The 17,578-nt window shown below is 58.3% G+C and overlaps 1 protein-coding gene across 9 annotated transcripts in view; it reads left to right on the top strand.

The window, feature by feature from the left end:
- Positions 1-17,365, top strand: part of IQSEC3 (IQ motif and Sec7 domain 3) — a 92,072-nt gene extending 74,707 nt beyond the window's left edge. Inside the window, exons 8-15 of one of the 9 annotated variants that reach the window (XM_027541020.1) lie at positions 480-619; positions 1,964-2,089; positions 4,304-4,403; positions 4,522-4,683; positions 7,828-7,920; positions 10,567-10,619; positions 10,702-10,781; positions 13,904-13,991. In XM_027541020.1, coding sequence (XP_027396821.1) covers positions 480-619; positions 1,964-2,089; positions 4,304-4,403; positions 4,522-4,683; positions 7,828-7,920; positions 10,567-10,619; positions 10,702-10,776 — 749 coding nt within the window. In that variant the 3' untranslated portion in view covers positions 10,777-10,781; positions 13,904-13,991. Of the gene's footprint in view, positions 1-479; positions 620-1,963; positions 2,090-4,303; positions 4,404-4,521; positions 4,684-7,827; positions 7,921-10,566; positions 10,644-10,701; positions 10,786-13,886 lie in introns of those variants that run through there. The other 8 variants (XM_027541019.1, XM_027541015.1, XM_027541014.1 and 5 more) reach the window with 8 other exon arrangements.
- The last annotated feature ends 213 nt before the right edge of the window (positions 17,366-17,578 follow it).

Here is a 17,578-nt window from a genome sequence, read left to right as displayed (position 1 = left end):
CTTAATGTCCCACCCCTCCCTGCGCTCCCAGCAAGGAGGGGATCTTCTCACCATCTGACAACTAATCACTGAGCTCCCTGTGGAGGGGAGGGGAGGGCCTGAAAGAGACAAGACAGCACACGGGCAGTGCCCTCATGGTGGGGCCGGAGCGGGAGATGCTAGGGGGAGCAAAGGCAGGAGCCCGAGGCTGTGATCAGAGATGAGGAGGAGGCCTGGGAGGTAGGAGCCAAGACTGTGGCTGTGGGGCACCTGGAGGTGGGGCTGGGACACGTGCTGAGCCCTCATACAGCAGGTGCTCTGGCCAGGGAGGTCATCTCTAATTCAGCAGGGATGTGAAGCCAACCACTGAAGGCTTTGGAGCAGGGACAGGGCCAAATCAAGGCCACCCTTGGGGAGCGTCACTCAGGTAGCGGGCTTCCCCTCTCTGGCTCCAGCCCCTGACCCCCCGACCCCCTCCCTTCTCCACTCCTCATCCTCAGGTGTGGATGACGGTGCCGACATCCCCAGGGAGCTGGTGGTCGGCATCTACGAGAGGATTCAGCAGAAGGAGCTCAGGTCCAATGAGGACCACGTCACGTACGTCACCAAGGTGGAGAAGTCCATCGTGGGCATGAAGACTGTAAGTGCCCACCGTGGGGTCATGGTGCTCAGCTGGCAGGGAGCTGGAGGGGTGGAAGTGGAAGGGGTGAGGGATCACTTGCCCCCCACCTCGGGCCACAGAGCCCCTGTCTCCAGCTCCTTCCCTTTCTTCCTTTCTTTCTTGCACCCTCTTCCTTCCACCTGCCTATCTCCTCATCGCCACCTTGACCAGCTCCTGCAGTGGGAGGGGTGGAAGTGAGGTCCTGGGTAAGACTGTCCAGGCTCTTGGGTTGAAGCCTCTGGAGGTTGGAGTGGAATAGACCCTGGGCATCCTGGATGATCTACTGAAGAGAAGGAAGGACATGGGCTCAAGCAGGCTCTCGATGTGGGGTCTCAAACCCTTGAGGTGCCCCTGAGCTGTGGCCCCGGGTCACAGTTTGCTCCAAGTTTGCAGTGGTTTTTAAGGGCAGTCCTCTCGAGATGTCCACAGAAGCTCCGTATACCGCAGACATAAAGGTCTGGCCTCCATCTCTAACCCTGATCTCTCTGGTTCCTCCTCCCCAGTGGCTTGCTCAGGGGGCAGTTTGGGGAACTTTCTGGAGGCTCTGTGCTGGACTCCTCCACCCATTCATGCGGGGTCAGCCTTTCCTGGCTAGAGCCCTTCATGCTGAAGTCGCAGCCTCTGTTAGGCTTGCGGATGCCCGCCAGGAGCTGGTTCATACACTAGAGCAGGTTTCCAGTGTCCCCGGGACCCCCTCCCTGCCTTGCACACTCGTGTCTGGGTGTGCAGTACAGAGAAGCACAGCACAGAATGTGGGGGTGCCCTCGAGGAGGACTCGGAGGGAGAAGGGTGCACAGTGATGGGACTTGAACGATCCAGAGGTTCTTTTCTCTCTTTTTAAAAATATTTATTTATTCATTTTTGGCCATGCTGGGTGTTTGGTGCTTTGGGGGCTTTTCTCTAGTTGTGGGGAGCAGGGGCTACTCCTTGTTATGGAGCCTGGATTCTAGGGTGTACGGGCTTCGGTAGGTTCAGTGCATGGGCTTAATTGCTCCGCAACCTGTGGGATCTTCCCAGATCAGGGATCAAACCTGTGTCCCCTGAGTTGGCAGGTGGATTCTTTACCACTGAGCCACCAGGGAAGACCCAGAGACTGTATTCAATGTCCTTTCTCTGTCTTTTATCCTCTTACTTCTTCCCAGCATCGAGAACCCCTCTTGCCCAGCCCTGATCCCCAAGGAGCGTGAGGAAGGGGAGAGAGCCCTGGGGGAGGAGAGGGGAGGTTCAGGGTCAAACCGGGCCTGCATCTGCTCTTCTGGAAACTGGTGCTAGGGGGTGACGGCCCCCCCACCCCCTGTTGAGCACTGTGTGCCCCCCCCCCAGGTTCTCTCTGTGCCACATCGCCGCCTGGTCTGCTGCAGCCGACTCTTCGAGGTGACGGACGTGAACAAGCTGCAGAAGCAGGCTGCGCACCAGAGGGAGGTGTTCCTCTTCAACGACCTGCTGGTGGTGAGCGGGGAGCAGAGCCAGGGTCTGAGCAGGGAGGGGCTCAGGGGACCCCTCCCCACAGGGTGCTGCACACCCAGCAGCCGATTTCCACAGCCTGGGATGAGTCATGGATGGGAAGGGTGGTGGGGGATGGAGAGGAGACAGATCAGATCCTGTTCTCCCCTGCTTTCTAGCACTTAGAACAATGCCTGGGACACTCACTAAATAGTCATTGTATGGATGCCTGTGTTCAAAGAACCCACCTACCAACACAGGAGACGTATGAGACTCAGGTTCGAACCCTGGATCAGGAAGATCCCCTGAAGGAGGGCATGGCAACCCACTCCAGTATTCTTGCCTGGAGAATTCCATGGACAGAGAAGCCTGGTGGGCTAAGTCCATAGAGTCACACAGAATCAGATATGACGCATGCTCTGTGTTCAGAGCAGACAGGTGATGGCCCGGGCAGACAGGATCGTTCCTACTCTGTAGGTTATAAAGCCAAGGCACAGAGAGCTTATCTGCTCTGGGTTCCCGGTCCTGGTGGGAATGGACTAGATCCCAGAGCGTCTGCCTCCCCGTCATAATGAGATACCTGGGGCTGGAGGGTACAGGGCTGCACGTCCATCTGTCCCGCAGCCTGGGAGGTGCAGGGGGTCTGCGAGCAGCCGGTACTGTCCCTGGGTCCAGGGGAATGCTGGCGTGTGTGTGTGTGTGTGTGTGTGCGCACACACACGTGCGTGTACATGTCTATACATCTATGGGGCATTTAGCCTTCGCTCTTTGAACACAGAGCATGTGTGCTTCAGTCATGTCTGATTCTGTGTGACTCTATGGACTTAGCCCACCAGGCTTCTCTGTCTCACACCCTGACTTTGCTGCTCATCATCTGCTTGAAAAGCTCCCAGACCTTGCATGACCCCCTCTCTCCCCTCATTCAGTGCAGATGTCCCCCCACCTCAAATGTGGCCTGCCCACTCACTGTCCAGTCCTTACACTACTTCATCCTCAAAACACATACCGGGGACTTCCCTGGTGGTCCAGTGGTTGAGACGCTGCACTGCCCCGTTAAGAAAAAAAGTACCAGTTTCTGCCGTCACCTGTGTATGCATTTCTTCACTGCCTTTCGGCTTGTTGTGCTTTAATGGGCTGACCCATTGATTGACTTATGGATCCCGAGGGTCCTCCTCCCGCAACCCCGGCATCCTGAGGCCGAGATTTTTCTTCTTTCATTTTGTTTTTGTTTGTTAGAAATGGTGGTCAGGGAAGGGGTCTCTAAGGAGGCCGTATTTGAGTCAAGCTCTAAGTGAGGGGGAGAAGTCAATGGCACCCCACTCCAGTACTGTTTCCTGGAAAATCCCATGGATGGAGGAGCCTGGTAGGCTCCAGTCCATGGGGTCGCTAAGAGCCGGACACAACTGAGAGACTTCACTTTCACTTTTCACTTTCATGCATTGGAGAAGGAAATGGCAACCCACTCCAGTGTTCTTGCCTGGAGAATCCCAGGGACGGGGGAGCCTGGTGGGCTGCAGTCTATGGGGTCACACAGAGTCAGACACGACTGAAGTGACTTAGCAGCAGCAGCTGCTAAGTGAGGAGGGGCTTCCCAGGTGGCGCTAGTGGTAAATAACCCGCCTGCCAACACAGGAGACTTAAGAGAACCAGGTGCCATCCCTGGGATGGGAAGATTCCCCTGGGTAAGGGCATGGCAACCCATTCCAGTACTCTTGCCTGGAGACTTCCATGGACAGAGGAGCCTGGCGGGCTACAGTCCATGGGGTTGCAAAGAGTCGGACGTGATTGAAACAGCTTAGCACAGCACTAAGTGAGGAGAGTAGCCGACCATGCTGGAAGCTGCAAGGAAATAGTTGGTGCAGAGACCCACAGTGGGACCCACCTGCTCTGTTCAAGCCACAGAAAGGATGGCTTGGCCTGAGCAGAGCAGGGACCAGATGAGGTGGGGGTTACAGACCAGGCCGGGAGTCCGGCTGCGTGTTAGATGCAGTGGGAAGGGCCGCTGGACGGCTTCATGCGGTATATTGTGCGTATATGTATGTGTGCACGCACGTGTGTATACGTGTGTGTGAATGTATCCTAAGTGTGTAAGTCTGCCTGGGCGTGCCTGTCCTTTTCTGTGTATTCACTTGTGTTCACCAGAGCCCCTGGGTGTGTGAGGCATGTTTATCACACGAGCGCACACCCGTCAGTGCACGTCTATCTCCCTCTCTTGGACAGATTCTCAAACTCTGCCCCAAGAAGAAGAGCTCCTCCACGTACACCTTCTGCAGGTCCGTGGGCCTGCTGGGCATGCAGTTCCACCTCTTTGAGAACGAGTGTAAGTCTGTCGTCTGCGGATGTGGCCGGGGCTGGGGGAGGGGAGGGGCAGGCACCCCAGGGCCCAGGCCTCGCCTGCGGCTGCTCACGGCCCGTGGCGGCTGGGGTCTGGCTTCCAGATTACTCTCACGGCATCACCCTGGTGACCCCGCTCTCGGGCTCCGAGAAGAAGCAGGTGCTGCATTTCTGCGCCCTGGGCTTGGACGAGATGCAGAAGTTTGTGGAAGACCTGAAGGAGTCCATCGCTGAGGTGACAGAGCTGGAGCAGATCCGGATAGAGTGTAAGGACGCCTCACCTCAGACCCCTGGGTGGCCTGGCTCCAGGAGTAGGGTCGCTCGTAGACAGACACCCCTCTGTGGAGTGAGTGTGGGTGAGCAAGGCCCCTCTGCCTTCCCAAGCCCTCCCCGCCCCCTGCCCCACTGCGCCATCACGGCTGATAGAGGCTTCACAGTTAAACCGAGGTACGCAAGGGTGTGTGCACGTGTAGCTAGGCTGTGGGGCTCCCTGTGGGCCCCTCAGCCACAGAACTCGCTGGGTTTGAGCAGGACCAGGAAACGAGCCGGCCCTAAAGACAGACATGCACACCAAGGCGTTCCGGGCAGATTCTGACCCAATCTCCCTGGACAGCCTCCTCCCTGATCCAGTTCAGATCCCCACATCACAGCTGGTTGTTTCCTGTCTTTCATGCCTTTTAACCTGTAAGGATCCCCCCACTTAATTTTTTTTATAACATCGTCTTCCTGAAGAGCCCTGGCTGGCTTTCTGACTGTCCCTCGCCTTAGAGCTGTCTTTCTGTCCTCCAAGGAGTGCCTGTTCTTGGTTGCTCTCATTGATGTCGCTCAGGCGTTGTAGACAATCTCAGAGCCACTTCATCCATCTGGGTGGTTTACCGGTGGCTTCTGGGTTCAAGACAAGAGCAGTGACAACCTGCGGTCTCTGCCCACATGCACGCTTTCCTGTCATGGAGCATCACGGCAGCTTCAGAGAGCCTTTAAAGGAAAATTAAATAAGAATGGATTCAGAAACTCCAACAGAAAATAAAAAGACTCCAGGTCTGCCTTGCATGGCCACTTAGTGGAAAAGTAGTTCAAAATTGGTCTAAACCCCTTAGGCAGAAGAAAAGGCAGTGGGAGCTTTGAGCAGAGTGCCAATGCGCCAGGTGATAATGTTTCACGAGCATCCCTGGAGCGCCTGCTGTGTGCCTGGCAGCTTGTTTAGGTGTGCCCAGAGGGAGGCTGCAAGGACTCATGGCCTTACGGAAAATGAGACAGAGCAGTTAAGGGATGTGTCTAAGGTGCATAGTCTAAGGTGCATATTAGAAGCGGACGACCAGTTGCACTGGAGTCTGATTCTGAGGTTCACGTACTTTCCAGTCTGAAAATGAGAGGCTAGTTCCTGTCTCTAATTTCCTAAGACAGCAATGAAATCAGGTTAAAACAAAAAACTCTCCCGACCAGCGCATATAACTTAACTTATTAATGCCTGGTGCAGGAAGGGTATAAATTCCCTTTCTGCTATAGGTGGGCAGTGTGACTTCAGGGGCATAACAGACTCTTTCCAATGCCATCTTAGCTGTTGGTCTAGAACATTCTCAAGGACACACCCTCACCTTGTCACAATGTCAGAATGTTCCAGATGCAGCTGGAGAGCCCAGCATCCAAGGCAGCACCAGCCTGGCTGCGCATGGCCGCTTTCCCCATCAGCCCCTCTGCCCCTCTGAGAACAAAGGGGTCGATATCGCCAGGATCTGGGTGCTAAGGGCAAATATCCTCTCCTGCTGTCCAGAGGTTGAGGGAAGAGGGGGAGGGCTCACATCTGCTCCTGCTCTTCCGGCGGAGAGAAAGAGAAGAAAGCTGAGCAAAGAGGAGGAGTTGCTCAGGAAGGCCAGGAGGAAAGAAAAGAGAAAAAGGAAAACAACAGCCAGCGTTCCTGTTTATCAAGCCCTTACTACGTGCCTAGCCCTGGGCTGAATGCTGCGCCTGTTGAATTATTTAATTCTTGCCACATCTTTCCAGTAGCTGAGTAGTAGTATCTTCATTTTGCAAATAAGGAAACTGAGTCAACAGAACTTAAGGAAGTGGTCCCAAATTCACGCAGTCCGTGACAAAACAAGACTGGCACCCAGGTTCCTTGGGCTCCTTGGTGATTTCTCCAAAACCAAGGCAGCCCCTCTAAGGGAGAGAGGAGCAACTCTCGGTTCAGTAAAATTACTGAGTATTGACTGATGGTGTGGTTCAGGCAGTCGGCACAAATGGTTCTGGTTTGGGGTTTGCAAGCCGGTGTCCCCAGATTACAGGCGACTAGTTGCTAGAGTCCGTGCGTGTTCAGTTGTGTCTGACTCTTTGCGACTCCCTGGACTGTAGACTGCCAGGCTCCTCTGTCCATGGGATTCTTCAGGCAAGAAAACTGGAGTAGGTCGCCATTCCCTTCTCCGGGGGAAATCCCAACTCTGGGATTGAACCCATGTCTCCTTTGGCAGGTGGATTCTTTACCACTGGCACCACCTGGGGAGCCCCCTAGCGAGGCAAAAATGGAACCCAAGGGAATAGCTTTAACACAGGGAACGTTAGTGATGTCTCCTGGAAAAGAGGAACCGAGGAGGGATGTAATAACAGCTGTCGAACCCCCAAGGAGGGTAACTGGCCTTTCTCCAGCACCACTGAGGACAGACAGGAAGGAATCGGTTTTTAGTCTAGAGAGAGGAATTAAAGCTGAGTAGCAGGCAGACCAACTCAATGGACATGAGTCTGGGCAAACTCCGGGAGATGGTGAAGGACCGGGAAGCCTGGTGTGCTGTAGTCCATGGGGTCGCAAAGAGTCGGACACCACTGAGCGACTGAACAACAAAAGAGCAAAGCAGACAGGTACCCACCGGAGCCTCGGCGGCTGGGTACTCCCTTCTCAGGGGAGCTCGGCCGGCGGACAAGGTGGGCCGACAGGACGGCTCCAGCGGTGGTGAGGCGCTAACTACACCATATGAGCCTTCCATGTCGTCCTAGGAGCTGATGTGTGTTAAGTGCCTGACAAGCCCTGAGTGCCTTGATGTCTTTTCTCCTGCAACCCTCTTAATGATCCTATGAAGTACTGTTGTCCCCATAAGAGAGGCACAGAGAGGTTAAGTAATCCGCCTGAAGCCACACAGCCGGGCAGCATTGGAGCCAAGATGCAGACCCAGGTGGTCACCCCCATCTTGTCCGCCTCGTCCCCCTCCTCTTGGGCTGTCAGAGCAGGGGCTGGCATCCCTGCCTCTGGAGGGGGAGCTGAGGCTCCAGAGGGCACTGGGCCTGCCATGAAGTGGGGAAGTGGGTGCCGTGTGTTCGGGACCCCCTCTCCCACTCCCCCCCACTCTCCCCTCATCCCTTCTCACCCCTCTGTGTGCTGGAGTCCAGGTTTCTCTCTGTTCATGAGTTTCTCCGTTTCCCAGGGGAGCTGGAGAAGCAGCAAGGAACAAAGACTCTCTCCTTCAAGGCCGGGGGGTCCCAGGGAGACCCACAATCCAAGCAAGGATCGCCCACAGGTGAGTTCCAGACCTGGGGCCCCAGCCTTGGGGTCCTGGGAGATTTGGGTGAGGGAGATGCTGCTTTACACGGCCCAGCCTCCTGGGGCCTCAGCAGTGGGAGTGGGTGAAGGGCGAGTGAGAAATGTGTCTACTGACAAACGTCACTGTCCTCCTGGAGGTGTCAGGACCCTGGGCCCCTCGCTCTCTGCCGACTGCTGGTGTGCGGGGTAGGGGCATCTGCAGCCAGGAGCAGGTAAGAAAGGTGGCCAGAAGGGTCTGGAAATCTTGGTCTGCCCCCTCCAGACCTTTCCCTAAGGGGCCACCAGCACTCTCTCATCCCAGGCCTGAGTCAGCCTCCCGAAACCCACATGAACCCTCAAACCCAGTGTCTCAAATGGTTTCTCCAGGTTGAATTATTCACTCCAGATGAATTCAGCCGGCTTCGGATTTTCTGTCACCTGTGGCCATGTTCTGTAGACCTCTTCCTCCCTTCCCTTGGCCCCCCTCCTACTTTTCTGTCCCCGGCCCCTTCCCTTCCCCCAACCTGCAGGGAAAAGACGTGCCCCCAAAGAAAAAGAATCAGAAGGAGAGGTGGCATGAGAATTAAATCCCAGCCCAACACACCCTAGCAAACCATCCGAGACTCTTCACTAATTAATTAATTCAGCCATTCATCCTTACAGTAATGAACTCTTATTGAGCGCCTGCTGTGTGCCTCATGCCAAGCCCTGGGAAACCAGGGTCCCAGCAGGACGTCAGTTTGAGCTGAGCCTCCAGTGGGCTCCATGCTGGTCCCAAACCCCCCCGGTTACGGCCACGGCGCCGAGATGCTGTGACAGCATCACAGGACCAGCCCCACCAGCTGGGAGATGAGATTGGTTTTCCAAGCACGGTTTTTGCTCATGGAGACCCTCACTGTGATGTCTCCTCTGTGTGTGGGTCTGACCCGGCACCATGAGTTCCTAATTCTCCACCTGCCCCATTGTCAGCAGGCCCCTTTATGTCTGAGGTCACAGCACATGCCTGTTTACACAGCTGTTTAAACGCCAGAGTCAAACCTCAGCTGTGGCTGATCCCTGAACACCCCGTCCCACTCTCTGCAGCACAGCCCGTCTCTGGGGGTAGCTGCAGCCCCCGGCCTCCCCCCGCGGCAATGTGCATCTCCAGGGCCTCATCCATTAGCTCCCTCCCCAGCGGGTCCTTGGTTCCAAACATTAGCCCAGCTTCCTCTTGTGTTACAGAAAGCAGAGGGGTGGGCATTGGAGGGAGTGGGCGCCCTCCCAGCAATGTGAGAAATCAGAGGGCCCTGGCAGAGGGCTCTAGGATGTTGCTGGGGGTGCGGGAGGGAGTCAGGGGTGACTGAGTTGGAAGAAGTCCTCAAGCTGTCCCCGGGGGTACACAGGGTGTGCCAGGCCCATCAGAAAGCCCTCATATATATTAACGCATATATGTGAAATCTAAAAAAAAAAAAAAGGTATAGATGATCTTATTTGCAAAGCAGAAATAGAGACACAGATGTAGAGAACAAATGTATGGGTACCAAGGCAGGAAGGAGGGGTGAGATGAATTGGGAGAATGGGATTGACATATATACACTTCTCTGTATAATAGAGATAACTAATGAGAACCTACTCTACAGCCCAGGGTACTCTTCGCAGGGCTCTGTTGTGACCTGAATGGGAAGGAAATCCAAAAAAAGAGGGGATGTATATATATATGTCTGGGGCTTTCCAGGTGGCTCAGGGGTGAAGAATTCACCTGCCAATACAGGAGACACAAGAGATGCAGGTTCAATCCCTGGGTTGGGAAGATCCCCTGGAGGAGGGAATGGCAACCCACTCCAGTATTCTTGCCTGGAGGATCCCATGGACAGAGGAGCCTGGCGGGCTACAGTCCGTGGGGTCACAAAGAGTTGGACACAACTGAGCGATTGAGCAGCAGCAGTGTGTATACGTATGGGCGATTCACTTTGCTGCAGAAACTAACAGAATTGTAAAGCTGTACTCCAATAAAAATTAATGGAAAAGAAAAAGAAAGCCCTCATAGACGGGGAATTCTCTGGTGGTCCAGTGGTCTGCACTTCCAATGCAGGGGTCACTGGTCTGTTCCCTGGGTCAGGGAACTAAGAACCTACATGCTGCAGGGCTCGGCCAAAAAAAATAAATGTTTTTAAAAAAGAAATCCCTGGTAGCAATCACAGACTGCTCTTACCTGCACCAGGCTCTGCCCTGGGGTGCATGCAGCTCACTGAATCCTCAGCACTCAGCTCGGTAGCAGAAACAAGAAAGGAATGGGGCCCCTCCCTCACAGGGTCTGTGCCACAGACACTCAGGAGCCCCCAGGAGCTGAGAACCAAGGCCTCCTCACAGCCACTCTGCACAGTCCGTCGGGGGCTCTGATAAAGGTGAAGGAGATTCGACAATACCCAGCAAGGAACAAATGGGCCCAGAGAGGTGTAGCATCTTGCCCAAGGCCACACAGCTGCTCAGTGGCAGAGCTGGGCTCAGGCACCAAGTCCACCGCCCCACACAGTTGTGGGGCCCCTGGAGGATCCAGAAGGATGCCAGGTTGGGAGGTGTGGGGTGGGGTGGCGGCGTGGGTAGGCAGGGCTTTGTGCAGGAACAGGGCCGTGGAGAGTGAGCCCTGTGCTCTTTGCATTCAAAGCCAAAAGGGAAGCGGCGGCCGCGGGGGAGAAGGCGGCGGAGAGCTCGGTGGAGGTGAGTGGAGGCCTGGTCGCCCAGGTGAGTGTGTCTGCGTGCCCCGTCCTCTTCTCACTGTCTCTGTTGTTTCTCTTCTCAGGTTTTAATCAATGCCTCCCCAGCCCGACTCACCATATTACCAATTTCAAGAGATACAATTAAAAGTTACTGCTAGCATGGGTAATGCCACTCTTCCAGCGCCTAATTAAGCCACAGTGCCCCCTCCAGTTCCCCGGATGCCCAGCCCACCGAGCCCCCCAGGCTGAGCTCCCAGACTAACACGTGCAGATGAAGCCCCCAGCAGGCCCACAGCATCCCTCCACAGCCCCCTGAACCCACCGCCCCGCACATGCTATGGTCCTGACACTCCACGTCCTGCCAGCCTCTGTGGAGGGAGTCTGGCCCCTCCGAGAATCACCCCTCAGGTCCACTCCCCCAGTCGACGCCTCGGGAAAGTGGGGGCGGCTGGGAGGATACAGTGTCTGCTCAACACAGCTGAGCCACCTGGAAAGCTGGCCACGGGGTGGGATGTGCCGGAGGAAGTGAGGCAAGATGGGACCGGGGTTGTCTTAGGGCTTCTCCTTGTCGGGGTGGGGTGGGCGCTGCTGTGTCTGAAGACCCTCCAAGTTGGAGGGAAGGGACTGGTGGAGTGACAGGAGCAGCTGGTCCCTGCCAGCCCAGAGCGCCACCTGGGAGGGGGCATGTAGTCGCCCTGCAAGCCTGGGGACCCCAGCCCTCCCCACTGGCTCCCCTTGGAAGCCGTGAGCCCCTCACTCATTTCTGCCAGGCCTCCAGGGCCCCTCATGCTCACACAGACCCCCCCACTCCAAGCTGGAGGAGCCCCCTCTTAGGGCTCTGAGGGAGGAGCCCTGCCCCAGCCCGACTAAACTTGGGGAAGCCCCAGGAAACCCTCACTCTCCCCGTAGCCCCCCACCCCCCACACACCTGTGTCTGGAGGAGGCACCTTCACACGGAGGAGCTTCCTGCCCCGGCAGCTGGCAAGCCCCCAGGGTGGGTATTCCATCCTCCGCGACCACCACCCCCCTGCCCATCTCCCTGCAGCTGCCCGTTCTCCAGCCTTGCAGATAAACACCACAAGTTACCAGCCCTGCCCATGCCTTCGAGCCCCTGCCCAGGGAGGACCACGGTCTGGGGGCCCTTTGCCCCCTCCTCCCCGGTCCAGAGGGCCACGTGGCTATCTGCAAGGCTAGCCCCAGGGCCCCGCCAGCCTCCGCTCCCCTGCACCGAGGGTAGCCTCGCCGCCCACCTCTCTGCTGGACCCCAAGCTCCTGCGTCCTCCGCCCCCCACCCAGTCACTGCCTGGCCGCCTGCTGGCAGGCGCTTCTCCAGCTTGTCTGAGCTGTCAGGCTTGCTACTCATGTTCCATCCCTTCCCTTCTCTCTTCTTTCTTTCATCAGCAGGGAGTGGGGGGGTCAGAATGAGAGAATGTTCTGCTGTCACTTCCTGCTTTTCACTTACTAACGATTAAAGATAAGGATGGGCCAGATTGGGTGGGGCGGAGGGAGGTGCAGACAGCGGAGCAGGGATCAGGGACAGGGAGCGGAGGAGGCGCAGGGTGAGACCAGAGCTGCGGCCACGGTGGGGCTCGAGGGTCTCAACCGGGGCGGTCAGGTATTTTCCCCGAGAGGGGCTGCGGTAAAGTAAAGTCTGGGAGCAGTGAGCAGAAACCTTGACCCCACAGTCTCAGGCCACTTTCTCCCGGAGAATAACTCGAAATAGAGTGGGGAATAACTCAGAATAACTCAAAGCAGGTGGGGAAAAGAGCCGCCTCCCACCCCCCAGTGGATGGAAGGAAGCCTCTGTCCCAATGAGGACCACAGAGGACTCCCCAAGAGGGAGGGAGACGCAGCCCTGCTCTGCCCTGTCTGGGGCACTGAGGGGCTTGGGGACTCCTTTGTTGGAATAGGGCAGGGAGTAGTTGGGGGAAGAAGCTCAGGCCTAGAAAACGCTGCCAAGGTAAAGGTTGAGAATGGAGAGTAGAGCCCACGGCCTGCAGACCCTGGCAGTGGGGGCTTGTGAAAACCAAAGAAACAGGGCTGGAGTCAGGGGATAAGGAGCAGGACTGGAGAGCCAAGTGACCCATCAGGGCAGCACCCGGACCCAGGAAGGGGGAGTTCTTGACATTGCACCTTTTGCCAATAAATAGGGTCAGGACCTGCTGGCTTAGGGCTCTGAGATAGTGTAGGGCAGGGCCATCGTGGTTTAGCCTGGCTATAGGGTCCCCTCCTTTGCAGCCTTAGTATTCCCCCATCCTGAGCCTGAGGGGTGATGCCCCCAGGACAGACGGAAGCAACCCCAGAGATAAGGGTCTCAGCCACCCCTGGAAAGGTCCAAGAGTCCAGAAAGGCTTGTGTGTCACATCTACAGGCTGGGGCGCTGGAGGGATGAGGAATTAATTAAACCCTCCTCCTTCCAGAATCCTGCTATTTCTTCCACCATCCCTGCTAGCAAGAAGAGGACAGGCTAGTCCCCAGTGTCCTCCATGGGCTGAGGGAGGGACCACGCCCTCACACTCCAACCCAGGGGGAAAAATGGGGGTCCTTTGGGTTCCCCCTCTGGCAGCAGGGCAGATTTCTTCAGGACCCAGGTTGGGCCAGAAAGGCAGCTAAGGACCTGACTGTGGCTGGACTCTGCTTTCGAATGTGTGGGCATGGCCCTGGGGAGTCTGGGAGGATGGGGCAGGTCTCTGGACCACCCCTCGGGGTCCCTGGAATTCTGGAGTTTAGACACCTTTGTGATTCTACAGTGACGATGAGGCCTCGCTCTAACAAAGCTGGTGGGAGGGGAGGGGCTTGCAAGGCTGAAAGCCACCTGCCTCCTGACCCTGTCCTCGTGTCCCCAACACACCCCTGAGAGATAGGGAAGCGGTAGAGCTACTCCTGCTTTTCCAGCTTGAGGCCAGTGGGGAGGCTAGTGGGTGCTCCCGCGTGGCCCAGGGCCACCCAGCAGGTCTGTGAGATCAGACTGCATAACCCGAGTCCATTGGTCCAACTGCCCACCCCACAGACAGGAGCCAGGAGGCTCAGCTGGAGCAGAACATGGCAGGCTCTGGGCTCCGCCCGAGCCCAGCACCTCTGCCTGGCAGCCGGGTGCCCTCTAGGTGGTGGAGAAATGGGAAGTGGGGCCTACGAACCCCTCGTGGGCACAGGAGCTGGGAAAGGGTTGCGGGGTGGGCGGGGAGGGAGGCCCGGGAGGGAGGCCAGTCCCAGCAGCTGGGAATTAGTCTTGTAACATTTCATACTTCTCTGGCTGTTTCTAAACTAGGTGTCAATTCACAACAGGCTTCAGGTGTCCCCACACAGCTCCGGGCCGGGGGCCGAGAGGGGAGCGCCGTTGCCAGACCTGCAGCCTAGCCCCTCGAGGGAGCAGCCCCCACCTCCGCCGCCGCCGCCGCCGCCCACGCCCCCCGGGACCCTGGTGCAGTGCCAGCAGATAGTCAAGGTCATTGTCCTGGACAAGCCCTGCCTGGCCCGCATGGAGCCCCTCCTGAGCCAGGCCCTCTCCTGCTATGCCCCAGCCTCCTCCGACTCCTGCGGCTCCACGCCCCTGGGCGGCCCAGGCTCCCCACTTAAGGTGGTCCACCGGCCCCCGCTGCCCCCACCCCCACCCCCCTACAACCACCCACACCAGTTCTGCCCGCCTGGCTCCCTGCTGCACCAACGTCGCTGCTCCAGTGGCTCCAGGAGCCTGGTGTAGACATGCCCGCCCCCCATGCTGCTGTCGCAGAGGGAGGGGGCCATGCCAGGGCCCCCACTGCCCCTCCGCCCGCTGCTCCCCACGCCCGGCACGCCGCGTTCCTGGTCACCCATCGCTGTCATTTTGGAGAGAGCATTCCCATCCCTGGCACCTGGTTTGCTCAGCCCAAGCTTCCGTTCCTCAGTTGAGCAGCCCTCCCCTCCAATCTCCGGCCTCCCTGGCTCCCTGGGGCCCCACCCAGCCCTGCACAGCTAGGCCTCTTCTACCCTGACCACCCCTCCAGCCGCTTGGACCAGGGATTGAGGGCGACAGGAGCTGAGGGCCTAACCAGCTTCCTGGGCCAGGTCTGCCAGGCCCTGGCCCTCAGGGCGGGCAGGCAGGTGTGACAGCTATGGGCTAGCACCCGAGCCTCGCATGGAAGGTGGTCTGGCTCCTGCTCCAGCACTGGGTGGGGGCCGGTTGGCCCTGGATCCCTGGAGCAGCCAAGTCAGGGGGAGGCCTGGGGAAAGGGGTGGGTCTCTCTGATGCCCCTTCCTGCCCCTCAGTCCAGTGGTCTCAGGAGGCCGCTCCTCTGTGCCCCGGGGACGATGACCCATCTGGCCTGGGGCGGGGGGCCGGGGCTGGGGGCGCTTCTCCTGCTTCCTCAGGGGCTGGGGCACTGCCTGCCCTGGGGCTGCTGAGATTTCAGGAAACGGGGAAGGGAAGGGGCGCCCCTCAGCTCTCTCTCAGTCAGGTCCACAGAGCCAAGGAATTGTGAGGTCACGTAGCTGCAAAATGCACCTCTTATAGAGTTTCTTGTTCTCTAAGCCCCAAAGAGTGTCGTGTGTGCCCAGAGCATAAACACGCACACACACAGGAGAGCTGGGTCTTCCCGATGTAGACGCAGAAAGAGGAAGAAGCCGGGTTTGCCCAGGGGCAGACACAACCAGCAGGGCAAGGACTCCCACCCAGGTCGGGCTCCCCCTCCCCACTCTGACCCCAGAATATCTTCTGTGGCCTCCACGAGGGCTGTGGACACAGAATGGCTGAGAGGTGCCCACGCAGAAGCACCCAAGCTGAAGCAGGTGCTCAGAGGCTCAGCATCTCCCCCCTGCACCATCGCCCTCAACTAGCGCTCTTAATGCCTGCCCCCACCCCAGAAGGCAGCAGGCCCGTGTCCAGTAGGGGTGGCTGCAAGTGTCCCTACACCCTCGAAACCGCGAAGGAGCACCACGCAGGGCTCGCTGATCTCCCCAGCGCCTGGCAGAGCCAGGGCCAGCCTCTGTGCGACCCCTCTGAGCACAGGCCGGCCCGCCCCAGTCACGGCCCTTCCAGGGATGGTCTGTCCCCTGCCAGGCTGGACCCTCCTCTGGTCCTGAGCTGACAGCGCACTGCCGACCTCCCTAAGGGTCCTGCCGCTCCAGGCCCCAGGTCCGAGACCTCCCGAGAGATGGCAGTTGAAGTCGGGACCTAGAGTGAATTCACTTCTCCCCAGCCCCACCCCGCGCCCCAGCCGCAGGCCCAAGGCCGCAAGGAGGCACGATTCCTCCTCCTCTCAGAGATCCCAGGTGGCCTAGTTTCGTGTATACGTGTGTGAGCACAGGCGTCACTGTGATGTCACCAGTGAGTGTATTTCTGGCTCTGTCTTTGTCAGCCCGTGTCCATAACGTGTGATCAATTTACCGCCTGAGCCTATCTGTGCCCCCCCGCCCCCCCACCGAGTCCTCGTTGTCCTGGCCCCCCTCCCGTGTCTTTTCTGTAACAGGGTGGCTCCAATCAGAGCCTTTCCAAATGGAGCGGCCAACCAATGGGGCGGCACGGTTCAGGTTCACATGCCCAGTGCCCGGGGCCTGGGAGCAGGGGCGTGGGCTCAGAAGGAAAAGGATGTGTCTGCGGGGTGGGGGTCGTGGGGCCCCTTGTCATCTGCTCACACAGCTGACGAAGTGTCTGCCGATGCCCAGACTTTCCAGGTCAGGACCAACCCGGGGGGGGGGGGGAGCGGTGGTGGCGCTCAGGGCGGGCGCATGCGTGGTCCTCTCCACTGAGGATGCGAAGCTCAGGTGTCTCAGTGGCCTTCCCCAGGTAGGGCTTCACCCCTAGCGTGCCCCCCTGCCGCCCCTTCCCCTTCCCCCCAGTCACTGCTGTGGCTGCCCTGTGCCCCAGTGGCGCCCTGGGAATGCTGGCCCCAGGAAGCAGACCAGGCTGGAGTCAGCAGCATGTGGAGCCGACCCTGAGCTGTGAGGGGCTTTAACTCCCGCAGGCCTGGGACAGGGGGCGGCAGGGTCTCCTCACAGTTGGGGGCGCAGGGTTCCCAGCCTCTGAACCTCCCTCCTCTGATGGGCCAAACGGCTAGGCTTGGGGCCCGCCTCTGTGCCAGGCCCCAGAGCCGACCCCCAGACAACTGGGACAAGCCTCGGGCCCTCTGCACAGCCGTGGCCACGGCAGGGACCCCACCCTCCGGGAAGGCCCAGTGGAGGTGCTCTTGGTCTCCTGCCCCCCAGCCCCTACCGAGGGGCCCGTGGAGTGCTGCTCAAGCCCCTAAGACGTGGCCTCCTGGGCAGATGCGCACTGACCCCAAGGTGGCCCTGCTCTGTCCGTGCTCCAGGCCTTACTTTGGGGACCTGGCCCCTTCCCGGTTTCACCCATTTGTCCCCACCTGCAGAATCAGGAGCCGGAGATGAAGATGAACCTAGCTTCCCTCACCCTGCAGGGCCAGCCCCCCTCCAAGCTGGAGCTGGTGTGCACAGGCACCCGCCCACGTGCTCAGCCCTGAGCCCGCCCCCCTGGCCCCACAGCCTGCCAGACGACAGTGTGCCAGTAGGCTTCCCCGCCAACCACCGATCTGTCTGTCCCCGTGTCCTGCTGTACATACATCCTCGCTGCACCCCTGCCGTCGCCACGTACGCCCCCTCACCCGTCGAGAGCAGCCTCTCGAGGGCAAGAAAAGCAAGGTGGCTGCACCCAGCGACGAATCCAAATGGCAAATATTTTGTAACAAAATAGCCCAGAGGTATTTTATCTGTTCAATTCATAGAGTTTTAGAGATTATATTGAAATATGTCACTTGAGCAAACTGTGTCGGTTCTGTTTCTTTCGTACCCCAAGAGGCGGTCTACCGCAAATCAGATCTCAGTGAGACCACAGAGGCTGAGGGCACCAGCTGGGCCTCCTCTGGCCATTGGGGTGTCCCCCTGTGACGCAGTCAGGGAGCCCCTTCATGCACAAATGGGGCAGACTCCTCTGGTGGTCCAGAGGTTAAGAATCTGCCTGCCAGTGTGGTC

Source organism: Bos indicus x Bos taurus, chromosome 5 (assembly GCF_003369695.1).
Source record: "Bos indicus x Bos taurus breed Angus x Brahman F1 hybrid chromosome 5, Bos_hybrid_MaternalHap_v2.0, whole genome shotgun sequence".
NCBI lineage: Eukaryota > Metazoa > Chordata > Mammalia > Artiodactyla > Bovidae > Bos > Bos indicus x Bos taurus.
This window is presented reverse-complemented; position numbering and strand designations above follow the sequence as displayed.